At 48.6% G+C, this 21,593-nt stretch overlaps 1 protein-coding gene across 1 annotated transcript in view; it reads left to right on the top strand.

Annotated features, from left to right (window-relative positions):
* Positions 1-1,559: 1,559 nt before the first annotated feature.
* SNTB1 (syntrophin beta 1) overlaps positions 1,560-21,593 on the top strand; it is a 252,028-nt gene continuing 231,994 nt past the window's right edge. The window contains exon 1 of the mRNA XM_015474564.3: positions 1,560-2,279. Coding sequence (XP_015330050.2) covers positions 1,763-2,279 — 517 coding nt within the window. The 5' untranslated portion in view covers positions 1,560-1,762. The remainder of the gene's footprint in view (positions 2,280-21,593) is intronic.

Genomic DNA, 21,593 nt, shown 5'->3' with positions numbered 1-21,593 from the left:
TTTTAGAGCACTGGTGGGTTAGCAGTACTGGAAATGAGGGTGCTGCAGGCAGAAGTATAAATCTAAGCCTTCCCCTTGACCTACCTGCAGTGACTTCAAAAAAAGAAAAAGAAAGAAATCCAGTGTTTCCATTTTATCCTGGGTCCCGGCCTGGAATACCAACCACCCAATCTTTGGGGATTGGTCTGGATTTTTAAACATTCTTATTTAAAACTGTGAGTCATGCTGGAAGGGTTAGAAGTTTCAGTGATGATACGCATCGGTGGGAATGTGTTCCTAAGACTTCTTTCCTCCTGATGTTTTGCTGGGTCGGGTTTACATTTAGGAATTCTGGGATTGGTGAATTTTTTGTTTGTTTTTGGAGAGAGGGCACAGAGAAGTGGGGAAGGGAGGTATTAATAACTGGGAAATGTGAAACGCTTCCAGAGCTCCGTGAGGCCTGCTGTCCGGTGGAGGAGAACTTGAGGAGTTTCAGGAACTAGGCTGGTTCTGAAAGATTCATCTAAGGGTTGCATTGGCATTTCCAGTGCTTACCTTACCACTGAGAAGGTAACCAGGGATTATAATGTCTCATCCCAGGAAAAACGCAGCTTAAGCTGCAAATAAGTCACCCATAAAGAAACTTTGGAGACACAATCCATTGCAACTGCGTTCTTTAAGATGGACTTTCTCTATTGGATCTTCGGGATAAAGAAAGTCACAGGAAGCATTTGGGGTGGCGTGGCGGGTAGGGAGATAGGTCAGAAGCAGAGTGCATATATTCCGCTAGGACTGGAAGAGCATCTGTCCCTGGGGCCTGGGGCAGGCGGAGACACGTCTCCCAAGACCCGGCGCAAAGATGTCCTGCCTTTAAAGACGGTGTCCCGCACTCGAGTTGTGCTGACGTTTCACTTGGGATTCACGGGCCAGCCTTTCCCTCGTGACTCTCGGGGAACCCGGGGCCTCTGAGTCCACCTGGGCGTCCCGGCGGAGAGGAGAGACAGGTAAGACCTGGGCAAGATGCGGAAGCGAGGAGGCTTCAATCTAGACTCGGCTGAGGTTCAGACTGAGGGGCGATCGGGCAGAGGGTGTGAGGGGGGCGGGGGCTTGGGAGCGCCCGTGGGGGAGGGAGGACGGGCGCCGGACACCCAGACCGCGCGAGGCGGTGCGCGCCCGCGGTAGGGGGGTCCCCGGGGCAGGGTGGGGGTCCTCGGGGCGGGCGGGGTCCCGGAGAGGGCGTGGGGTCCCTGGAGCGGGGTGGGGTCCCTGGGGCGGGGCGGGGAGACGAGAGGGCCGGGGCTGCGTGGGGTCCCTTGGAACGGGGTGGGGTCCCTGGGGCGGGGCGGGGAGACGAGAGGGCCGGGGCTGCGTGGGGTCCCGGGGACGGCGTGGGGCCCCCCGGGGCGGCTCGCGCGCGCGGGGGGCGGTGGCGGCTGGACAGGTGAGCGGCCGCGGCCCCGCCCGTCCCCGCCCGTCCCCGCCCGGCGCGCAGCCGTCCCGCCCCCTCGGTCGGGCTTTTGCAGCTGGCTCTTTCCTCCCCTCCTGTTCCGTCTCTCCTTTTAGGTCGCTCCACCCCGCCCAGATCAGGCCGGGGGCCGGCCCGAGAGCGGCCGCCAGCTCGCGCGGGGCGGCTCGGCGAGTCCGGAGCGGAGCCGCGTCCTCCCCGCAGGCGCGCTCGTCGCTCCCGGCGCGGCCCTCGCGGCTTTCCCCCGGCGCGCTCGTCGCTCCCCGCGCGGCCCCCCGCACTTTGCCCCGCGGGCGCGCGTTGGAGAATGCCGGAAAGATGGCGGTAGCGGCGGGGCCGGCCGGCGGGGGCGGCCGCGCGCCGCGCAGCGGGCTGCTGGAAGTTCTGGTGCGGGACCGCTGGCACAAAGTTCTGGTGAACTTGGGCGAGGACGCCCTGCTGCTGAGCTGCGAGGACGGCGCGGCCAACGGCCTCGGGGCGGCCGCCGGAGCCTCGTCCCGCCGGGGCGCGGGCCCCGCGGAGGCGGCCCCCGGGGTCCGCACCGCCTTCACCGACCCGCCCGAGCGGGTGCCCGAGGCCGTGTGCAGCCAGAAGCGCGGCGTGAAGGTGCTGAAGCAGGAGCTGGGCGGGCTGGGCATCAGCATCAAGGGCGGCAAGGAGAACAAGATGCCCATCCTCATCAGCAAGATCTTCAAGGGGCTGGCGGCCGACCAGACCCAGGCGCTCTACGTGGGCGACGCCATCCTCTCGGTGAACGGCGCCGACCTGCGCGACGCCACCCACGATGAGGCGGTGCAGGCGCTGAAGCGCGCGGGCCGCGAGGTGCTGCTGGAAGGTGAGGGACCGGCGCGGGGCGGGCGGGGAGCTCCCCCAACACCCCACCCCCCCGCCCCGTCCGCACGCCCCCGGGGGCCATCGCGGCGCGGGCGGCTCTGGGTGCGCACCCCCTCCGCCCCTCCGCCCCACCCCTCTCCACCCACCACCCAACCCCACCCCACCCCCCCGCCCCGTCCGCATGCGCCCCGGGGAGCGCGCCCCCCTCTACCTCCCCCCCGCCTCCCCGCGTCCGCACGCCCCTCGCCTGCAGCCGCTCTCCGGAGGCCGCAGCGCGCGGAGTTGTGACAACTTCTACCCTCCTGGGGGCAACTCGTCTCCACCCCAGGGTCGTGCTGGGCGTTGGCCTGGCAGGGCTGGAGGGAAGGGCCGGGCGAGCGAACTTTCTTGAGCCCCTACCCATTGCCCGGCAGAGGGCCGGGGGCGGCCTGCACTTTGCCTCGTTTTTATCCGCGCGAAATCCCGGTGTCGTGTAGGGGCTGCAGGTGAAGCTGGCGGTGAGGGGTTCACGGCCACGTTACGGAGCCGGCTCACCGAGTGACCGCGACTCTGCTCGGGCACGATTTTCTCTCAGAAGCCTGGGCAGCCGGGCGTAAAAAAGGCGGTGGGGGTTTGAGTCTCACAGGGGCCCGAGAGAGGGGGCCACGTGTGAATGCCAACACTCCCACCACCCTTCCCGGCTTCCCTCCTTCCAAATTGGAAACGGGGCTTCTGGCGAGTCGTGCCGAGGCTGGGAGGTGTGCTGCAGCTTTACGCAGAAGTTTGCTTCTGCTGCCAGGTGCCTGGCCGGTCGGTCTGGATTCCAGGTCGCTCTGGGTGGAGGGCCGGTGGAGTGTTTTTTCCTGCCTGAGTTCTCCCCATGTTTCCCCTGCACCCCCTCGGAGTGGTGTGGAAACAACTTTACGTTTGTAAACAGTTTCCCCTGCTCGTGAAGTGTCTTAGCACCTCCTCTCTTGAAACCTGAAGGCCCCGTTCCCCCGGTTACAGAGTGTGAGTAGGATGGTCTGCGGCGTGTGTCCTGGTGTGGCTGTGTGTCCGTCTGTGCGGAAGAGGGGCGGTGGGGGCGCTGAGGGGGTGGACGTCTTTCCTGCCACAACTGCGCTCCCGTCTCTCCCTCCGTGTCCTGTCTGTCGCTCAGCTGCGGAGTACGTACCTCTTTGTGTGACATGTACGTGTCTGTTTAGCCAGCTGCCCCCACACTGTAGACTGAGTTGTCTGGGGTCTTTTATTTGATTGTGGGTCCTCTCCCTTGAGCTCCATGTCATGCCTGCTGAGTAAATGAATAAATGAAACCATGGCCATTGAAACAGAATGTTTCAACTGAGACCTTGTAAACTGGTGGTTGATTTGAGTCCTAAATTAAGAACTTGAGTCGATTTCCTGCTCACCGATGAAGTTGCAGTGCGACCTGTGAAACCGAGAAAGTTTGAAGTTTGGAAACCAACTGCTCTTCCCTGTCACAGCTGATGCAACTCTGGTCCATGGTTCCTGGCCTAGAATACAGAAGGTCCCCATAACCCTTATTTGTGTAGAGTATTTGCGATGTCTTCATATTTAATTGCTACCCGGGATCCAGAAAGTGGAAGGCTGTTTGCTTTGGCTTGATTATTAACATAAGTAAACAGAAAAAGTTTCTTGATTCAAGTGTGTGTTGGCTTGTGTGACAAGGGGCAGGTGGAATCTGGAGCAAGTGTAGTTTGGACTATAAACGGCTGGACACCTGCTCGGCTTGCAATATTACAGCAGAATATCAGGGGGCACAAAGGCAGGTCATTTCTATTTCAGGCACTGCTCTTGATTATGTCTTTTGTTTTATTCTCCCTCCGTTTCAATTTAGTGAATAGTGACTTAGCAAAGAAATAAATTTAAAAATCTACCTCTCCCCTGAAGAAGAAGAAAATATGATTCTGGGAGTTAAAAATAAATTTAGTCAAGAAAATAATTCAAGCAGTTGTCTGACTTTTTTTGGTGCAGCAACTGAAAAGTGAGTTTTGTAACAACCTCTAAATGTAACAGTCTTACAACAGATTGTTATGTGTTACAGGCAGGAGCTTTAGGGGAAGACTTGTGGGCTTCCTGGACAAGACCCACCTGGACTTTGTTTGGGCAGCAGTCTTATTCTAAGCCTGAGTGTTCAGAAATCAACTGCTATTAAGATAAACCAGAAACCTCCTCCCCACCAAAACAGTATCTCTTCTTCTGAGAGTATTGATCCTAAATGAGGTGGGTCATGTATCATCAAATCAAATAGCACACAACTTCTCTCTTGTAGCTTGGCTAGTACTAGTACAGGGTTCTCAGCTGAAGGGACTTACCAGAACCACCAGAAGGGCTTTTAAAACTCACCTGTCCACTGCTCCTGCACGGAAATGCCATCTGGATTCCAGAATTTCTACATAGGAAAGACTGTGCTGATGTAATCTAGTTGGATGCGAGGGCTAAGGGAGCGGCATTAAATATATATTTATATGGCAAATACTTTTTTTTTTTACTTAGATTGCTTTTTCTGGTTTGTTTTTTGAGGGAGCAGATGGAGACTAGTTGAGTTCTTCAACGAATGCTGATACAACCGCTCATTTCATGACGTGTGCCCCCTAGTGGAAACTCACTGCCTGTACTAATGGTGTGTGTGTGTGCCTCGATCAGTCACACCAACTCTTTGCAACCCCGTGGACTATAGCCCCCAGGCTCCTCTGTCCATCTACTGATGGCACAGAGGGCTGTACCACTAGTAATGTAATCAAGGGCTACATTTCTTCTGAAATGAAGCCCAGCAAATTTCAGTGCCTGCATTCTAGTCTTAGATTCTGTCGTAGAAGGATCTTAACCTCCCCGAGCCTCAGTGTCTTCTGAAAAATGAGAATAAATAAATGTTTATTTACTGGGCTGCTATAAGGAAGAGCACTCTGAGCACTTTCTTAAAGGAAGCAGGGGGCATATATCAAATGCTTGCTGTGCTTAATTATTTCTATAATTCAAATGAAGATGAACTTGTCCCTTCTAAGGAACAGACTTTCCCTATTCCTCTACTAGAGCTTATATTTTTAAATTTTTATTTTATTTTTTATTTTTCTTGTAATATAGAACTGTAATCTTAGGAGACCATTGCTCTGGGCAAAAGGAATCACAGCAACAGCTCACAGCTCTTGAGGACTTAATATATGCAACCTGCATTTGTCACCGTTGTTGCTGTTACACTTTGAGTAATTCTTTGAGGCTAGTGCTACTGTTGCTAATTTTACTGAATGGAAACTGAGGTTGATAGATAACAGGTTATTTGCTTCAACTAACAGAAAATACCCAGGTCTGTCAGACTTAAAAGCTCAAGGTGAGACTGATACTGACTTCTGCTTCAGCTGTCTGCTTGAGTCAGTGGAAGTGTCATCAGTTATTGGACTCAAGATGCTCTTCGCGCTCCTCGCGTGCTGACATCAGGTGGCGGCCACGGACCGGAAACGGTCATTGTGCGGCCACCCGGAGGGAGAGGCAGGAATGGACAGTGAGCCCCAACTTAATCACCAAGTGTCTGGCTGTCAAGAGGGATCTGCCGCGATATGGCCCAAGTTTGCAATGTGATGGAGCCTCCATTGTTGGGCACATGGTGAGCAAAGAGACTAAACTGCAATTCAGACTTTAAATAGTGAATAAACTATGCCAGTTAAGTCAGTGTCAAACCAAACGTGCATCAAAGTTAAGATCAGAAATCTCCACACTACAGACTCATTTCCCTTTTTAGGGAGTGGAGAACAGGGACCCTGCGTCCAGCCGTGCGATGTTGTGCCCCATGACTCCAGGAGCGCACGCTCTGGAGTAGGGCAGGGCACACCTGCACAAATGCCTTTGGAAGCTTTGGGTGGAGGGTGGGGGGTGGGGGGGTTGCCCTTATATTAATAGTAAAATCATAATTTGAACTATATCAACTTGTTTGTAGCTGAAGCAACAATAAAGTCAGTTTCTTCAGAATTTGTTGAGATCAAGGAGTGTAGAATGTTCTGAGAGTGGAGGTGAGGGGTGGGCAGAATTATCCTTGAGTGCAAAAGTCTCCCGTGGAACTGAACCCGAAAACTGGAGACTCAAGCGAGAACGTCAGAGACGGTTGTTGACATTCACCCTGTCGCTCAAAGCTGCTTCCTCAGTGCCACCCCAGGAGTGCTTGGTGTGGAGAGTCGCTGAAATGTCACTTTCGCCACCACTTTCTGCAGTGCTGGGGGCAGCGGACAGGGAGAAGGGGTGCAGGAGAAGGGTGGCTAGTTTGCTGGCGTATGGCCTCAGAACTGGATGAAAATGTGAACTTCAAAGGGCTTTATGGGCTGCGGTGGTTGCCCATGGGAAGGGAAGCTGAACCCCCCTTGGGCTAGCGGAAGGCCAGTGCCTCAGCCCAAAAAAGAGCTTGGTTGTCAGCTGTAGCTGAGTCTGAGTGGGAAGAATGTACCCTTTAGACCTTGCTGAGGGGCAGGAGTGAGAAAAGATGAGAGGATCGAGCAGGGTCAAGGCTTGTAGGGCTTGTTAGAGTTGGATTTCATTCTGAGGGTGAAGTGTTTGAGGCAGGGAAATGTCACACTTGGTTTCATATTTCCATAAGCTCACTCCCTCAAGCATGCTTCTAGCATGAAGTTGGCGAGACTAGTGAGGTGAGTGGCCCCCTGTGCCCACCCAGCTGCCCTAGGATGTGGGCACCTGATCCTGAGCTATACTTGGGGGCACCTCCCTGAGCAGGACTTAGGTTTGTAGAGGGGCTTCACATGCATTATGATTTTGTCTCCAGGTCACCCCTTTGTGGATGAGTGGACAGCTGTTATAATTCCCCTTTTGTACAGGAGGAAATGGAAATGCCAGGGTTGGGTGACTGGTCCCAGGTTACTTTGTCAGTGATGGAGCTGGAAATCAGGTTATCTAACACTCCATCAGCTTTTCTGCTGCACACTGACACCAGCCCAAGATATCATGCAGGGACTAAGAGAAGCCTCAGAGGAATAAGACGTGGCTTCTTCTTGCAGTAAGCAGTGAGGTAGGGCATTAAAGGCTGATTGTGCAGTACTTGGAGGGCTTCCCAGCTGGTGCTAGTGGTAAAGAATCCCCCTGTCAATGCAGGAGACATGAGACTCAAGTTTGATCTCTGAGTCGGGAAGATCCCCTGGAGGAGGGCATGGCAACCCACTCCAGTATTCTTGCCTCGAGAAGCCCATGGACAGAGGAGCCTGGGGGGCTACCATCCATAGGGTTGCAGAGTCAGACACAACTGAAGCAACTTAACATACGTGCGTGTGAAGCAGTGGAGATTAGTAAGACAAATAGGGTGATTTTTACTCCAGGACATAAAGCAGTAGTACCTGGCATACACTGGGCTCCCCAGGGGGTGCAGTAGTATAGAATTCGCCTGCCAATGCAGAAGATGGAAGAGACTCAGGTTCAGTCTCTGGGCCAGAAAGATGCCCTGGAGGAGGAAACAGCAACCCACTCCAGTATTCTTGCCTGGAGAATCCCACAGACAGAGGAGCCTGGTGGGCTACAGTCCATGGGGTCGCAAAGAATTGGACACGACTGAGCGACTGAGCATCCATGCATGCACCTGGCATACGTTAAGCTGTTAGAATGTGTTAGGGAGGAAGAAATGGCAGGACAGGCAGAAGGAAGGAGGGAGAGAGAGAAGGAATTTGGGGACGTATCAATGACCCTTTTTTACAACTCCCATCCTCCAGCACTCATGCTGTCAGACCACAGCGATAAACATTTGGCATCTGATAAGGAAACCGAACCTTTCCCTGTAGAGAAGAGGGGTGAAGAAAGGACTTTATAAACCCAGGAAGCACTTACTTAACATAGACCAGCCTTGAAAGACAGTTAACAAAAGAGGGGCCAGACATGACTTCACAAGTGGTGGGAAAGGGCAGTTATCCTTTTCATGCTATATTTAGAACCACTGTGCCTTTGCCCCTCTGTGGCTCAGGGACCTCCATGTCCAAATAAGTAAGAACACGTTCTACTGGAGGAGGTGAAAACTGTCTGCTTAGATATTTTAATTGTCTCTTTTTTAAGCTTGTGTATCAGTCTGAGGATTCAGACCATATTCCTTAAGTGAAGCTGACCTTTTAGTTCCTTCTTTCTGCTGGGCGAGGGGTGCTCCTCTCGTTCAGTGGTGCATTTTAACACATACCCTGGAGTATGTGTTAAAAATAGCTCATTGCACAGGGTCTACATTTGTGAAACACGTCTAACCAAGGCTACCGGTGGTCCGTGTGGAGGGGAAGTTCCTCTCTGGCAGCCTGTGGGCTACTGAGAATTCTACTTCAGATGATGCATTTCAAAGCAGTTAATGTTAAAGAAAAGCCAGAATTTCCCCCCACGTTTATAACGTGTTTTATGCACCAAACCTCATTACCCACTTCGCTGGCTTTGATCTGTAATAGCACTTGCCTCTGGCTCTGGCCTGCAGAGTGAGACTTATGAGAAAACGTGTAACGTGCACCGGAAGTAAATGTCCAAACAGACCCACGCAAATGAGCCCCATCCCCAGCACGAAATAGGCCAGATGGAAAAGCTCATGATTAGTCATGGCTATCACGGAAATTAAAAGGATGCCCCATACTCGAGCTCAGTACTTTTCGAGACTGCTGCTCCCCTCTGTGGACTGAAGTGTCAGCATGTGCACAGATGCAGGCGGCTGTGACTGAAGTTCAGCAGTTGCTGAGGATGCTGCAACTGACATGTCCAGTTTGTTTGCATTGCTTTCAGACTGCCCTTGTTTCTTCCTGTTGCAATTTTTTTTTTTTTCCCTCAAAGAGGTAAAAAGCAGTGGTTTAGAGAGTAGGCTTTAGATGTGTTCTGTCTGGGCTTAAATTTGCATGCAACCGCTTTCTAGCTTGTGATCTTGTACAAGGTATTTAACGACAAGCCTCAGTTTCTTAATTAGTAGGTTCATCGTGAGGAGTAGAGTGACTGCCTGTGTGAAGTGGTTAGCTCATTGCCTGGAACGTAGTCTGCACTAAATGATGACTGACCGTACAGTATGTCAGATCTCATGCTTAGCTAAGTCTTGTTTCTGGATAGAGGGTTCAATCATGGGTTCTGTAATGCAGGCACAGGGGACAGTTTGGGATTTACCCTGCTAAGAAACTGGCTGATGTAAGAGATGGCCTAGCGGAGTTCGTTTGCCATGTGGGGTGAGTTACGATCCCACAAGACTGTGTTTCACTGATGATTTTTAGTCACCTCAGATATTTTCCTTCAACCAAACCACAGCGTAGGCTGCTGTGGTTTTTAGTGGAAAAATGTGCACTGTGTCTTAAAATGCTGATATGCAGGAACATGAAGAAAAGTGTTTTGTGAAGGGATAGTAGGCAAATAAGGATTTAACCAAAAAAGCAAAATTCAAAACTCTGAAAATTTTTCTAGTAATTATAGGAATGCCAAAATCTTATTAGCCCAAAGAAACCCGTGTTTTTATTTTAAAATGTAAAATATGTAACTGTTACTAAATAAAAATATACTTTAGTCTTTTTTTATTATTTTGTTATTTAGTACTGTATTTTGTGGAATCCAAGAGACCATCCAGTGGAAGATAAATTTATGTATCCTTAGGAAAGAAAAACTAAGATGGGGAGTCTTACAGGATACCTGCTTAAAATTGGGACACCAAAATGTTATCCCTTCAGTGCAGGGTTAATGAAAATTAAGCCATCACACAGATAGGGACAACAAAGGAACTCATTTCAAACTTGGTAGTGGTGGAAAGAGGGAAAAACACATCCCCTGTGATTCTGATTGCAAGTTCTGTTGTTGTTTAGTCACTAAGTCGTGTCCAATTCTTTGTGACTCCATGGACTATAGCCCACCATGCTCCTCTGTCCATGGAATTTCCCAGGCAAGAGTACTGCAGTGGATTGCCGTGCCCTTCTCCAGGGGATCCTCCCGACTCAGGGATGGAACCTGCATCTCTGGCATTGGCAGGTGAATTGTTTACTGCTGAACCACGAGGGAAGCCCTGAATTGCAAGTTGGTTCTAATAAATATTTAGATCTAAATTTAGAATGTCAGTGTGAATGTTAACAAGTACTTAGGCAGATAGATAATGTAAAGTGTCCTCAGACTGGGAGGGCCCTTGATGAATGAGAGGAAAAATTATGAATACTCTATGTAAGAACTTGGTTTCCATCCAGGCCTTCAGAAACTTTAAGGCCATTCCCCAATTCAGAGATGATAAAATATGAAGAAGAAGAAAAAAAAGGGGAGGCAGTTTGAATTACGAGTTACGGTGTAAAATTGTTACACAACTAGTCGTTAAAATAATTTTTCGGCACTTTCCTGGTGGTCCAGTGGCTAAGAATCCACCTTCCGATGCAGGGGGTGTGGGTCTATTCGATCCCTGGTCGGGGAGCCAAGCCCCTCCGTGCAGCCGGTGCTGCAACTAAAGAGACCCTGTGGAGCCCCTGCGACCAGAGGAGCCCAGCGCTGCCGAGAGAGAGAGCTCGCACGCTGCGGCAGAGACCCGGTGCAACCAAAGCAGAAACAAAGGAAGAAAACCATTTGTCTTAGGATGGTTAGTAAGGTGGACCTTGTTGGTAGATTGAAGCAGAAATCTATAGAGGAATGAAATGAAATTCCTGCTCTTCTAAAATGGAACAGCCTGGAGGGGGAGACAGGTGTAGAGTAATAAACTGCATTTATATAAATTACAGATAAGTTCTATAAGCATATAAATTGCAAAGGAGGAAATCTTGTAACAGAACTTAGGGAATATCTGAAGGTACTAAGTCCATATGAAGTGGAAAGGAGTGCTTCCCAGAAGAGGTGACGTGCCCGGGAGGACCACACAAGGAGAGGGGAACGGAAAACCCAGGAATTAAATGGTTCTTTGGGGCCCTGCGCCTCATGCACTTTCGTCTGCAACACCCTTTCGTCTGCGTAGAAGATCAAGTTAATGGCTTTTCTTTTTTGCTCTGTTCTCTACTTCATTTTTAGAATTTTTCTAAGTCAAAATAATTCATGTTTATAGCATTCCTTCACCTACCCTCCCTCATATCTTCTCTCCTGTTCCCCAGAATATTAGAATATATCGCAATATAGGCATATTATTTAGAATATTCTAATAGCAGTGTGGGCAGACTATTTAAAATACGGGATACATATTTTTACAAACTAGAATACGTATTCTAATATTCTGAATAATATGCCTATACTGCTATTTCTTGATATATCAAATTTAGCCATTACTGACTATATTGGTTTATGTATATAAAATTAGAATGATGTCAGTATTGCTCCATTTTCCAGTTAAGTAGTATTCTATGATCAGGATTCTTGCAGTTATTAATACTAACAGTTTTTCTCTTTTTTTTCCATTTGCTTTGTTTTCTTATGCCTAGCTCAATTTTTTTTTCTGAATGCAGCACTAACGTGTCAAATTTCTAGCAATAATTTTTTGAAATGTTCACACATATCAAATAATCCACCCGTTCTGCTTGTTTTGCTCCTGGAGCCCTGCCGCTCTGGCGGCTCCATCTTGGCCTGGCTGTGGCCATCCTCCTCGGGCTGTCCTCAGCTTTCCCCTGCTCTCCTGGTCACACATCACCTCCACTGTTCACTCCCCAGTTTTGCTGGAGCACAGTCTTCAGCAGCTTTCTGAGAAAGGGCGTTTGGGAAGCAAACACGTGGTAATGTCTTTGGTCTCTTTTCTCGCTGGTCTCATGCCATTCTCCTTCTCTTTTTCTCATGTGTGAACTATTTCTTATCTCTGGAAAGTCTTAATATTTCTTTTTTATCTCTGATAGTCTCAGTTGTGTAGAGTAACTTGACAAGGTGTGAGGCTTTTGGTAATCATTCTTCTAAGCACTTTAACAGACACCAACAGTCCATGGGGTCACTAAGAGTCAGGCACGACTGAGCGACTTCACTTTCACTTTTCACTTTGATGCATTGGAGAAGGAAATGGCAACCCGCTCCAGTGTTCTTGCCTGGAGAATCCCAGGGACGGGGGAGCCTGGTGGGCTGCGGTCTATGGGGTCGCACAGAGTTGGACATGACTGAAGTGACTTAGCAGCAGCAACAGACCAGAGCGGTAGTTCCCAAACTGTACCAAGGTTCCATAGGGTGCACCAGTGAGTCACCAGGACACCGTGTGGAACATTTTAAAGTTTCAAGGAAGGCAGCAGCATCTGTTGTACGCCAGGCAGACCAGTAAAGGGAGTTTCAACGTTAAATTGCTACATTCCTTCAGTGATGTCAGTATCTTTGCAAAGATGGATTTTCTGCAATTGCTATGATAAGAAATTAAAATAAGTGCTAAGTGAAAAGTAGTGTGGAACAGAAAACAGAGGCAGCAGTATCCAATATGATTTCAAGGCTTGAGAAGTTGCATAGTGCCCAACAAACGCTAATTTTTCAGGACATAAAGATGCACTGGGGGCTTCCCTGAAGGTTCAGATGGTAAAGAATCTACCTGCAATGCAGGAGATCTGGGTTCAATCCCTGGGTCGGGAAGATCTCTTGGAGAAGGGAATGACTCCAGTATTCTTGCCTGGAGTATCCCATGGACAGAGGAGCCTGTCGGGCCTATGTCCATGGGGTCACAGACAGTCAGACATGACCGAGCGACTCACCCTTTCATTTTTTTCAAAGATGTACTATGTTGTTAGGACTTAGCTACTTAGTAAATCGGATTGTTGGGTATTTCTTTGTGCCTGGGAATGTCATGAAGAAAAAACAACTGAGACATTTAGGGGGCCGTTTGCTGAGTGGATTGGGGCCTGTGGTCTGAAGGCTCTGTTGCTCCGGTTCTGGAACTCGCTCTGGTGTTGTGTCCGGCAGTTCCTCTCCTCTGGTGTCAGTGCCTCAGGGTGCAGATCCTGGTGGCTGGATACAGGACCCTCTGTACTGACCCAGCAAGAAGCTAATCTTTGTCGTTACCTTTCCCTCTGATTGCTGTTCTGTGCCGTGTTTGTTCATTTTCACGGTCAGTTACTAGATTTGTATCTACAGCTCTTGTGTTGAATCTTTAGAAAGTTTATCTGCTCTGTTGCTAAGTTCCAGCACATTTTCTTGGTCTCATTGTTCGTTCTTTTTATATCTATAGCATCCTCTTGTTTTGTGGATGCAGTGACTTGGCTGTTCTCTATGAGTCTGTGAATAGTGGTTTTTTGAAGGTGTATTTTTGCACCATTATTGACTCTGATCTCTCTGTGTACCTTTCTGTCCACTTCATTTTCCAGTGTCATTCGTATCTGATAGTGTCACGTGTTTCGAGATTTGTTTCATTTTTGTGTTCCCTAGAAGCAGAACCTCAGATGAACATCTCAGTATAAGAATTTTATTTGGGATAGAACCCCAGAAAACACTGGTTGTAGAGTGGGAATGTAAGATGATGATGGAAATGAACCCAGAAGGGCACCACTGTGAGCATTAGCCACTCTGGAATGTACTGGGTCCCATGAGAGGTGAGGAAAGGAGTAAAACTTATTTTACCAACTCATCTTTTCATTAAGGTTGCCTGCTGGGGGTATTACCTCTCTGATACTCTTGCTGCTGTCTCTGTGAGGGTCAGCAGCGCGTGCGTGCTAAGCTGCTTCAGTTCCGTCCGACTCCTTGCGACCCCATGGACTGCGGCCCGCCAGGCTCCTCTGTCCACAGGATTCTCCAGGCAAGAATGCTGGAGAGGATAGCCGTTCCCTACTCCAGGGGAGGGTGACCAGTACCTGCTGCCCAAAAGATGCCCTCCAGGCAGAGAACTGCAAGTATTCACTGAGGTGCCATTCACTGCTTTGGAGAAGGCATGGTATATCAACTTGGGCTTCATTGGAGTCTCATTTCCTGATTTGAAGTGTTCATAAGAAAGCATGATGAAGATTTCCATCCCAAATCTCTCAGAAGGGCCGGTTCAGACACAGTCAAGATTGAGCACACTGTGAGGCAGCCTGGGCCACCTTCACCTGGTCCTTCACTTCTGTGCTCAGAGGTTAGCGGAGAGACGTGAGGTTAGCGGAGAGACGTGAGGTTAGCGGAGAGATGTGAGGTTAGCGGAGAGACGTGAGGTTAGCGGAGAGATGTGCAGTTCTACTTAGTTGACTGCACAGCCCCTGCAAGTAGGTTGTACACAAGTTAGATCAACTGAACCAAAGTGGAGCGTTGCGTTTCTCACCCTCAGTGCCACTGACATTGTGGACTGGATCAGTCCTTTGTAACGTAGAACGTTTGCAGCATCTCTGGCCTCCACCCACTGGCTGCAAGTGGCATCCTCCGTCCCTGCTTGTAATGACAAACTGCCTCCATACATCACCCGGTGTCCCTTGGAGGGCAGAATCGCCACTGGTGTACAGCCTAACAGTCGTTCTCAAACTTGCCCATGTGTTACAGACATTTGCTTGCGGACTAAGTCAGTCATTCCAACTCTTTGTGCAGGGACTGTAGCCCCCCCAGGCTCCTCTGTTCAAGGGATTTTTTTTTTCCAGGCAAGAATTCTGGAGTGGCGTGCCATTTCCCCCTCCAGGGGATCTTCCCAACCCAGGGATCGAACTCATGTCTCCTGCGTCTCTTGCATTGGCAGGTTTTTTTGTTTGTTTGTTTTTGTTTTTACTGTGGAGCCACATGGGAAGCCCAGTGTTAGAGAAACTTGCTGCTACTGCTAAGTCACCTCAGTTGTGTCCAACTCTGTGTGACCCCATAGACGGCAGCCTACTAGGCTCCTCCGTCCCTGGGATTCTCCAGGCAAGAACACTGGAGTGGGTTGCCATCACCTTCTCCTAAGTGTAGAGACACTTCAGTTCAGTTCAGTTGCTCAGTCGTGTCCGACTTTGCCACCCCATGAATCTCAGCAAGCCAGGCCTCCCCGTCCATCACCAACTCCTAGAGTTCACTCAAACTCACATCCATCAAGTCGGTGATGCCATCCAGCCATCTCATCCTCTGTCGTCCCCTTCTCCTGCCCCCAATCCCTCCCAGCATCAGAGTCTTTTCCAATGAGTCAACTCTTCGCATGAAGTGGCCAAAGTACTGGAGTTTCAGCTTTAGCATCATTCCTTCCAAAGAACACCCAGGACTGATCTCCTTTAGAATGGACTGGTTGGATCTCCTTGCAGTCCAAGGGACTCTCAAGAGTCTTCTCCAACATCACAGTTCAAAAGCATCAATTCTTCAGCGCTCAGCTTTCTTCACAGTCCAACTCTAACATCCATACATGACCACTGGAAAAACCCTAGCCTCGACTAGACAGACCTTTGTTGGCAAAGTAATGTCTCTGCTTTTCAATATGCTGTCTAGGTTGGTCATAACTTTCCTTCCAAGGAGTAAGCGTCTTTTAATTTCATGGCTGCAATCACCATCTGCAGTGATTTTGGAGCCCCCCAAAATAAAGTCTGACACTGTTTCCACTGTTTCCCCATCTATTTGCCATGAAGTGATGGGACCAGATGCCATGGTCTTAGTTTTCTGAATGTTGAGCTTTAAGCCAACCTTTTCACTCTCCTCTTTCACTTTCATCAAGAGGCTTTTTAACTTTCTTCCATAAGGGTGGTGTCATCTGCATATCTGAGGTTATTGATATTTCTCCTGGCAATCTTGATTCCAGCTTGTGCTCTTCCAGCCCAGCGTTTCTCATGATGTACTCTGCATACTTTCCTATTTAAGGAAGCTTTAAAAATGCTCATGTCTGGATCCCTCCATAAGGGATCCTGATTTTAATTAGTCAGAGATTTATCTTGGATATTAGTCAGTTTATAGGCTCCCCAGGTGATTTTAATGTACATTCAGGGCTGAGAACCACTGGCCCAAAATACCTGCTCATTAACTGTAGTCTTAAGACAGTCAGGAGTGGTGGAGCTCGTGGTGAACTGGGTTGATCTCGTTCGTCTTAAGGTGGGCAGCTTAGGCGCTTATTGTCGGATGGAAGACTTTTTTCTGTTTTGTCTCTGGATCTTGTGGGTTGATTTTCCTTTACACTTTAGAGTGCACAAATGACATGAACATCATACCCTCTTTTGACCTACCACTCCTGTTATGGTGACAAGGAACTACTGAATCTCAGAGTGACAGACCAAAGTAGATTCTCCACGAACAAAGTGGACAGACCAGGTGTGTGACCTTGGACAGCAGTCCCCCCTGTCTAGAGCCCAGTTTTCCCGTGGCTCACCTGGGGTGACAGTGGCACTTCATGGGGCTGACAGGAGAATTGAGAGAGTGAATATAGACCTGGGTACAGCATTCAGCACCCTGTGTTGTATCAGAGTACCGAAGGGTGTTGATTATTATTATGATATATTTGCTCTCCTGCACTAGACTAAATGATCGTAAGAGATCAGGCCTGATCCACCGTAAAAGATTCAGTGAACTGAACAGCACTGACTCATTGACAGTTGTCTGCTGGTCATTAGCCATGGCCCTAACACAGCAAGACTTGGGTAAAACTAAGAAACAAGCAGCTTTGGTTGGTGAGATTTATCAGTGGCTCAGTAAGGTACGCTGTCGGTGGTGGTGTTTAGTTGTTAAGTCGTGTCTGACTCTTTTGCAACCCTGTGGACTGTAGCCCACCAGGCTCCTCTGTCCATGGGATTTCCCAGGTAGGAATGCTAGAGTGGGTTGCCATTTCCTTCTCCAGGGGATCTTCCCGACCCAGGGATTGAACCTGTGTCTCCAGCATTGGCAGGTGGATTCTTTACCACTGAGCCATCAGAGAAGCCCAAATAATGTACACGTGTTGGATAAACAACTATTCAACAGTGTCTCCATGTCACAGGTCTTCATTGTATCAATCCCTGGCTGAAAGAGGTACTTAAATTAACAAACCCAGGTACTCTATCCTAATCCATCTAACACTTGGGAAACAAAATTTTGAAATGGATTTAGTGGTTTTCAGGTTTTTTGAACACTACAATTTTTATGTGAGTACATTTCATTTTCAATTATAGGTGTCCCTGAATCATTATTTCTCATTCTGCCGGAAAATGTACTCTCTACAAATTTATCTTTGCCTCAGTAATTATGAAATGACAGGAGACTGTGTCCCCAGTATGCTTATCAGTCTGCATTTGTCAGAGGAAACAATGAATATAACTTTTTAAGTGTTTCAAGTCCTGAATTAAGTCATATTTTCTTCGAAAATGTCCATAAGGCCTGGAAAGATGATCTGGAACAATTTTAAAGGATGAATCTCAGACACTGATTTATAAAATACATTCTCAGCTACCTAATGTTTTAAGATATATTCATATTTGTATATGTGTGGGCATACTTTGGGAAAATGGAAGGTTTCGCTGGTATAGTTGTAGAGAAGGAACGTACCTAGCTTTGCTGAGTGAGTGCTACGGATAGCACGTGCTGCACGCGTGACGGGGAGGAGTCCTGAAAGCTGGGGATGGCACAGAGCGCTCTTGCAGAGCCAAGGCCTGAGCTGGACACAGCAGAGTTCGTTCTCATCTGCCACTGCCTCCTTCCAGCCTCACGGAAGCCACGTGCCCACTGCAGGGCGGCTCTTCCGTCTCCGAGGCCCCCGAGGCCCAGGCGGGAATAGTGAGACCCTGGGGCTGGTCCCAGGCCCAGGGAGCCTCCTGCCCCCACTTCACAGGTTCCTTCTGTCTGGTTTCGTATCCACACTGGTCTCCTTGATTTTTGGCTCTCCTCTCCAGTCCTTTTTAACACATTTACAGATTCTACTCTTTGTTATGAGTTAAGTATGTCCGCTGCCAATTCGCGTGTTGAGGTCCTTTCCCCCCAGTGTTTTGGAAATAGGATCCTTGCCAGTGTAGGTAGTTAAGATGAGGTCATACTGGAGTAGGGTGGGCCCCTGGCTGTATCCTTATGCAGGGGGGAGTTTGGATACACACACACACACACACACACACACAATGCCATGTGGCCAGTCCGTGACAAAACTGTGAGTCACTAGAGTAAACCAGTCAGGGGTGGATCATTTAAAGATGGCTTTGTAAAGATGCATGAGAACCAGAAAGCTGCACACAAGGTGTGACTGTGGCCATTCCCAGGCCTTTCTCAGGAGACGAGCGTACAGCTTGGGAGATGTGACTCCTTCCCTGAAACCTTTGCTCTTTATCCCCAGTGTCCCAGGGATGGGATTAAGAGCCTTCATTGAGATGTACAGGTGAGGGGCAAGCTCTTAAGAGCCCACAATCTAGAATCATCCCTGAATTACGAGTACAACCAGCACTACCAAATGTGAACAGAAGTAGTCATCATATGAAAACTGAAGAATTGGCATCTTGAGGCTATAGTTGTAAAATTAATAAGATTGTTATTAATAACACCCTCCTTTATATCTTTACCCTGATTTATTTCTACGGCGTCATAGTATTGGGTTAGCCAAAAAGTTTGTTTGGGTTTTTTGTAAGATATGGAAAAGGGTGAGCAAACTTTTTGGCCAATCCAATACTTACTTACCTTATTCTTCAATACAGTCATTCCTTAGTATCCTTGGAAGATGGGTTCCAAAACCCCTGAGGACTCTGAAATTCACTGATACTCATACCTGTTATGTACAGTGGGGTAGTGCAGTCAGCCCTTGGGAACTGCAGGTCCCGCCTCTGTAGATATGGAGGGCGAATGTGTGCATGCATGTACGTGGGCTTCCCAGGTGGCGCTAGTAAAGAACTGCCTGCCACTGCAGGAGACGTAACAGATACATGTTCCCTCCCTGGGTTGGGAAGAGCCCCTGGAGGAGGGCATGGCAACCCACTGCGGTATTCTTGCCTGGAGAACCCCATGGACAGAGGAGCCTGGTGGGCTGCAGTCCATGGGGTCAGACACGACCAAAGCAACTGAGCACCATGCCCCTGTGTGTGTGAGTGTGTGCAAATAGTGCATGTGCTGCTGTGTATTGCTTCTTGGTTTCTTATCTGATTCCCCCTGTTGGAAGCTATATTCCAATGCTTAGAGGATTACTGGGAATTCAGTGGGCACTCAGTAACTACAACTTGAGTGGATGAATAAGTGAATGAATGAATGAGCAAATTGCTCTCTTTAAGTAACCTTTAGGTTAGTCAACTTGAAAGAAAGGCCTGACCCTCTGAGCTTTTTATGCGAAGGTCTGAAAAATTTGTGCTGTTCCAAATTATCCTGGGCTGGTGGGGGCTGCGAGCAGAGGTAGGAGGGATTTAGAGGGGGAAGGATCCTTTTTTCCAAGACTTTGCAGCATTCCATTCCAAGTTACTGAGCTGTGTCAGGCTTCAAGACATTGTATGGTCTAACGAACTTCTCAGAGCCTCTCCAGCTTCTTGCTAAACGGCAGTGAAGTTAATCTTCTTAATATTGGATTCACCAACCGTTTCCTGCTCCCTCCAGTTGGTTTCACGAGGGGACAGAGGCACACGGGAAGAGACGTCTCGTCGCCTGGGTCATACCCTGATATTGCCATAACTCAACCAGTTGCAGGATATTTTCCCTTTCTGCGGCATTAAAAAAAAGCATGATTGAGCTTGACCTATATTAAACATAAGCTGAAGCATCTATTTATCTTTGAGAAAGACACTGTGAGCTAGTCACACTTAGGAAAGTTCTTTCATGTGCTTCAAATAAATATATAACGGTGGGAAAATAAGCCTAATAATTTTTTCATTCTTTGGCAGCAGCATTAAAATTCAGATTAAATGTTTGATTGCTAATGTGTTCTAGAATCTTGTAAATAGGATTTTTTTTTTTAATCACCTTAGAAAATCTGTATTTGACTAGTTAAAACAATGTAGGGTTTGAAGTTAAATAGGCTGATTTGCAGTTGTGCAACTCCCTGGACCGTCACTGCCTACATCTTCATAATTTCAGTTATCAGAAGCCAAGGACTCCGGAAGAAAAAAAACAATTTTTTTTGAACCAGAGCTGGTCCCTTGAGTGGAACACACGCTGATAGATCACCCTCGGGAACAGCATTTCTCCCTGGGCAGCTGCTGTCCTCTTTCTTAGATCTCAACTTGCCTTATCTTTTCAGGGGCACGATTAGAAGCGGTTACTGCAATCGCTGTGGAAAAATCCAGCAGGAGGTTATCATATTTAATGTTTCAGAAAGCTTCCTTTTGAAGGCGATAACAGTGTTTCCTAATCACTGTGCCGTTGGGCAGGCACAGGTGTGTTGCAGACCGTTAAGTCACTCTCTCCTTAGGACAGAAGGTTTTTCTTTGAAAGTATTTGGCTCTCCTTCCGCTTTTTTTCCCACCCTGTCTTCATGCCAGAGAAGGCACCTTTCCCAGACTTACTCTCCACACCCAGTGAGGTGTTCTTTCAGAAATCCTGGGTGATTTTTTTTAACTCTTTCCATTCCAGTCGCATCTGCAAGCTCATAAGGCATGTTTCTTATTCAGTTCCGGTCCTCAGGTACTGCCTGAGCATCTCCTAAGTCCTGAGCATTATCACAGCTTCCAGAGGGGCTTATAGTCCCCGGGGGGAGAGACCTACAGAGCAGCCACGTTCTTCTCTTTTTTCCATTCGAGTTGATCTTGCACTGGGAGAACCATGATGTAAACAGATAGCTCAAGTCTACTAATAAAAAGAGTGTGTTGCAATTGTAAAAAATTCCAACACACAAGATTCGATCAATTTTGGTTGCATTAAAAGCATGAGTATTGGAAACGAGTGAGGGGGAAGCAGAGGTTCTTTTTTATCAGAGTGGGTTGCTCACACTGCTGTGTTGGTGTCTGCTGTGCTGCAGGGTGAATCAGCCGTGTGTATACAGACGTCCCCTCTGTTTTGGATCTCCTTCCCATGTAGTCACCTGTGCTGGCGGGAGCTCCCCTCCAGTTGTCTGTTTCGTGCACAGCAGTGTGCGTGTCAGTTCCAGTCTCTGGGTCCACCCCACTTCCCCCTTGGTATCCCCGAAGCAGAGGACTTCCTGATGTGAGCTCGCTTTTTGTAAAACAGGCTAGCTTTTCATTGTAACTGCAAGACGCAACCCTCACCCTTGCTCTGTCCTCAGAATCTGCTACAGTTTTAGCCTCATCCTAGTTCCATCTTCCCTCATGAACACGAGGCTTCAGCTCAGTCTTGTTTTCGCCTCCTGAAAACACGGTGTCGTATAAGCTCTGCCACAGGCCTTGACAGCAGCTGGAGATTCGTCAGTATTTGGAGCATGAAGAAAAAATCGACGCAAATGTAGATATTTTCCTCTTCCATTTCAGTTTTAGACTTTTGAGAAAGAGGAAATCTGACTGGGATGGCTCGGGTCAGGGGTCTCCCCTTTGTCCAGGAAATCTGGCTACAAGGCCAGGTTCACAGTGTGCAGGAGTTTGGAGGGTCTGTTCTGGGAAAGGGGTCACGAGAATCACTTGCCACACGTCTGAGTGCCTTAAGGAGCAGAGTTCCTCAAGAGATTGTGGAAGATCAAGTGTCTGCA

The sequence above is a fragment of the Bos taurus genome, chromosome 14 (genome assembly GCF_002263795.3).
Source record: "Bos taurus isolate L1 Dominette 01449 registration number 42190680 breed Hereford chromosome 14, ARS-UCD2.0, whole genome shotgun sequence".
Taxonomy (NCBI): Eukaryota; Metazoa; Chordata; class Mammalia; order Artiodactyla; family Bovidae; genus Bos; species Bos taurus.
This window is presented reverse-complemented; position numbering and strand designations above follow the sequence as displayed.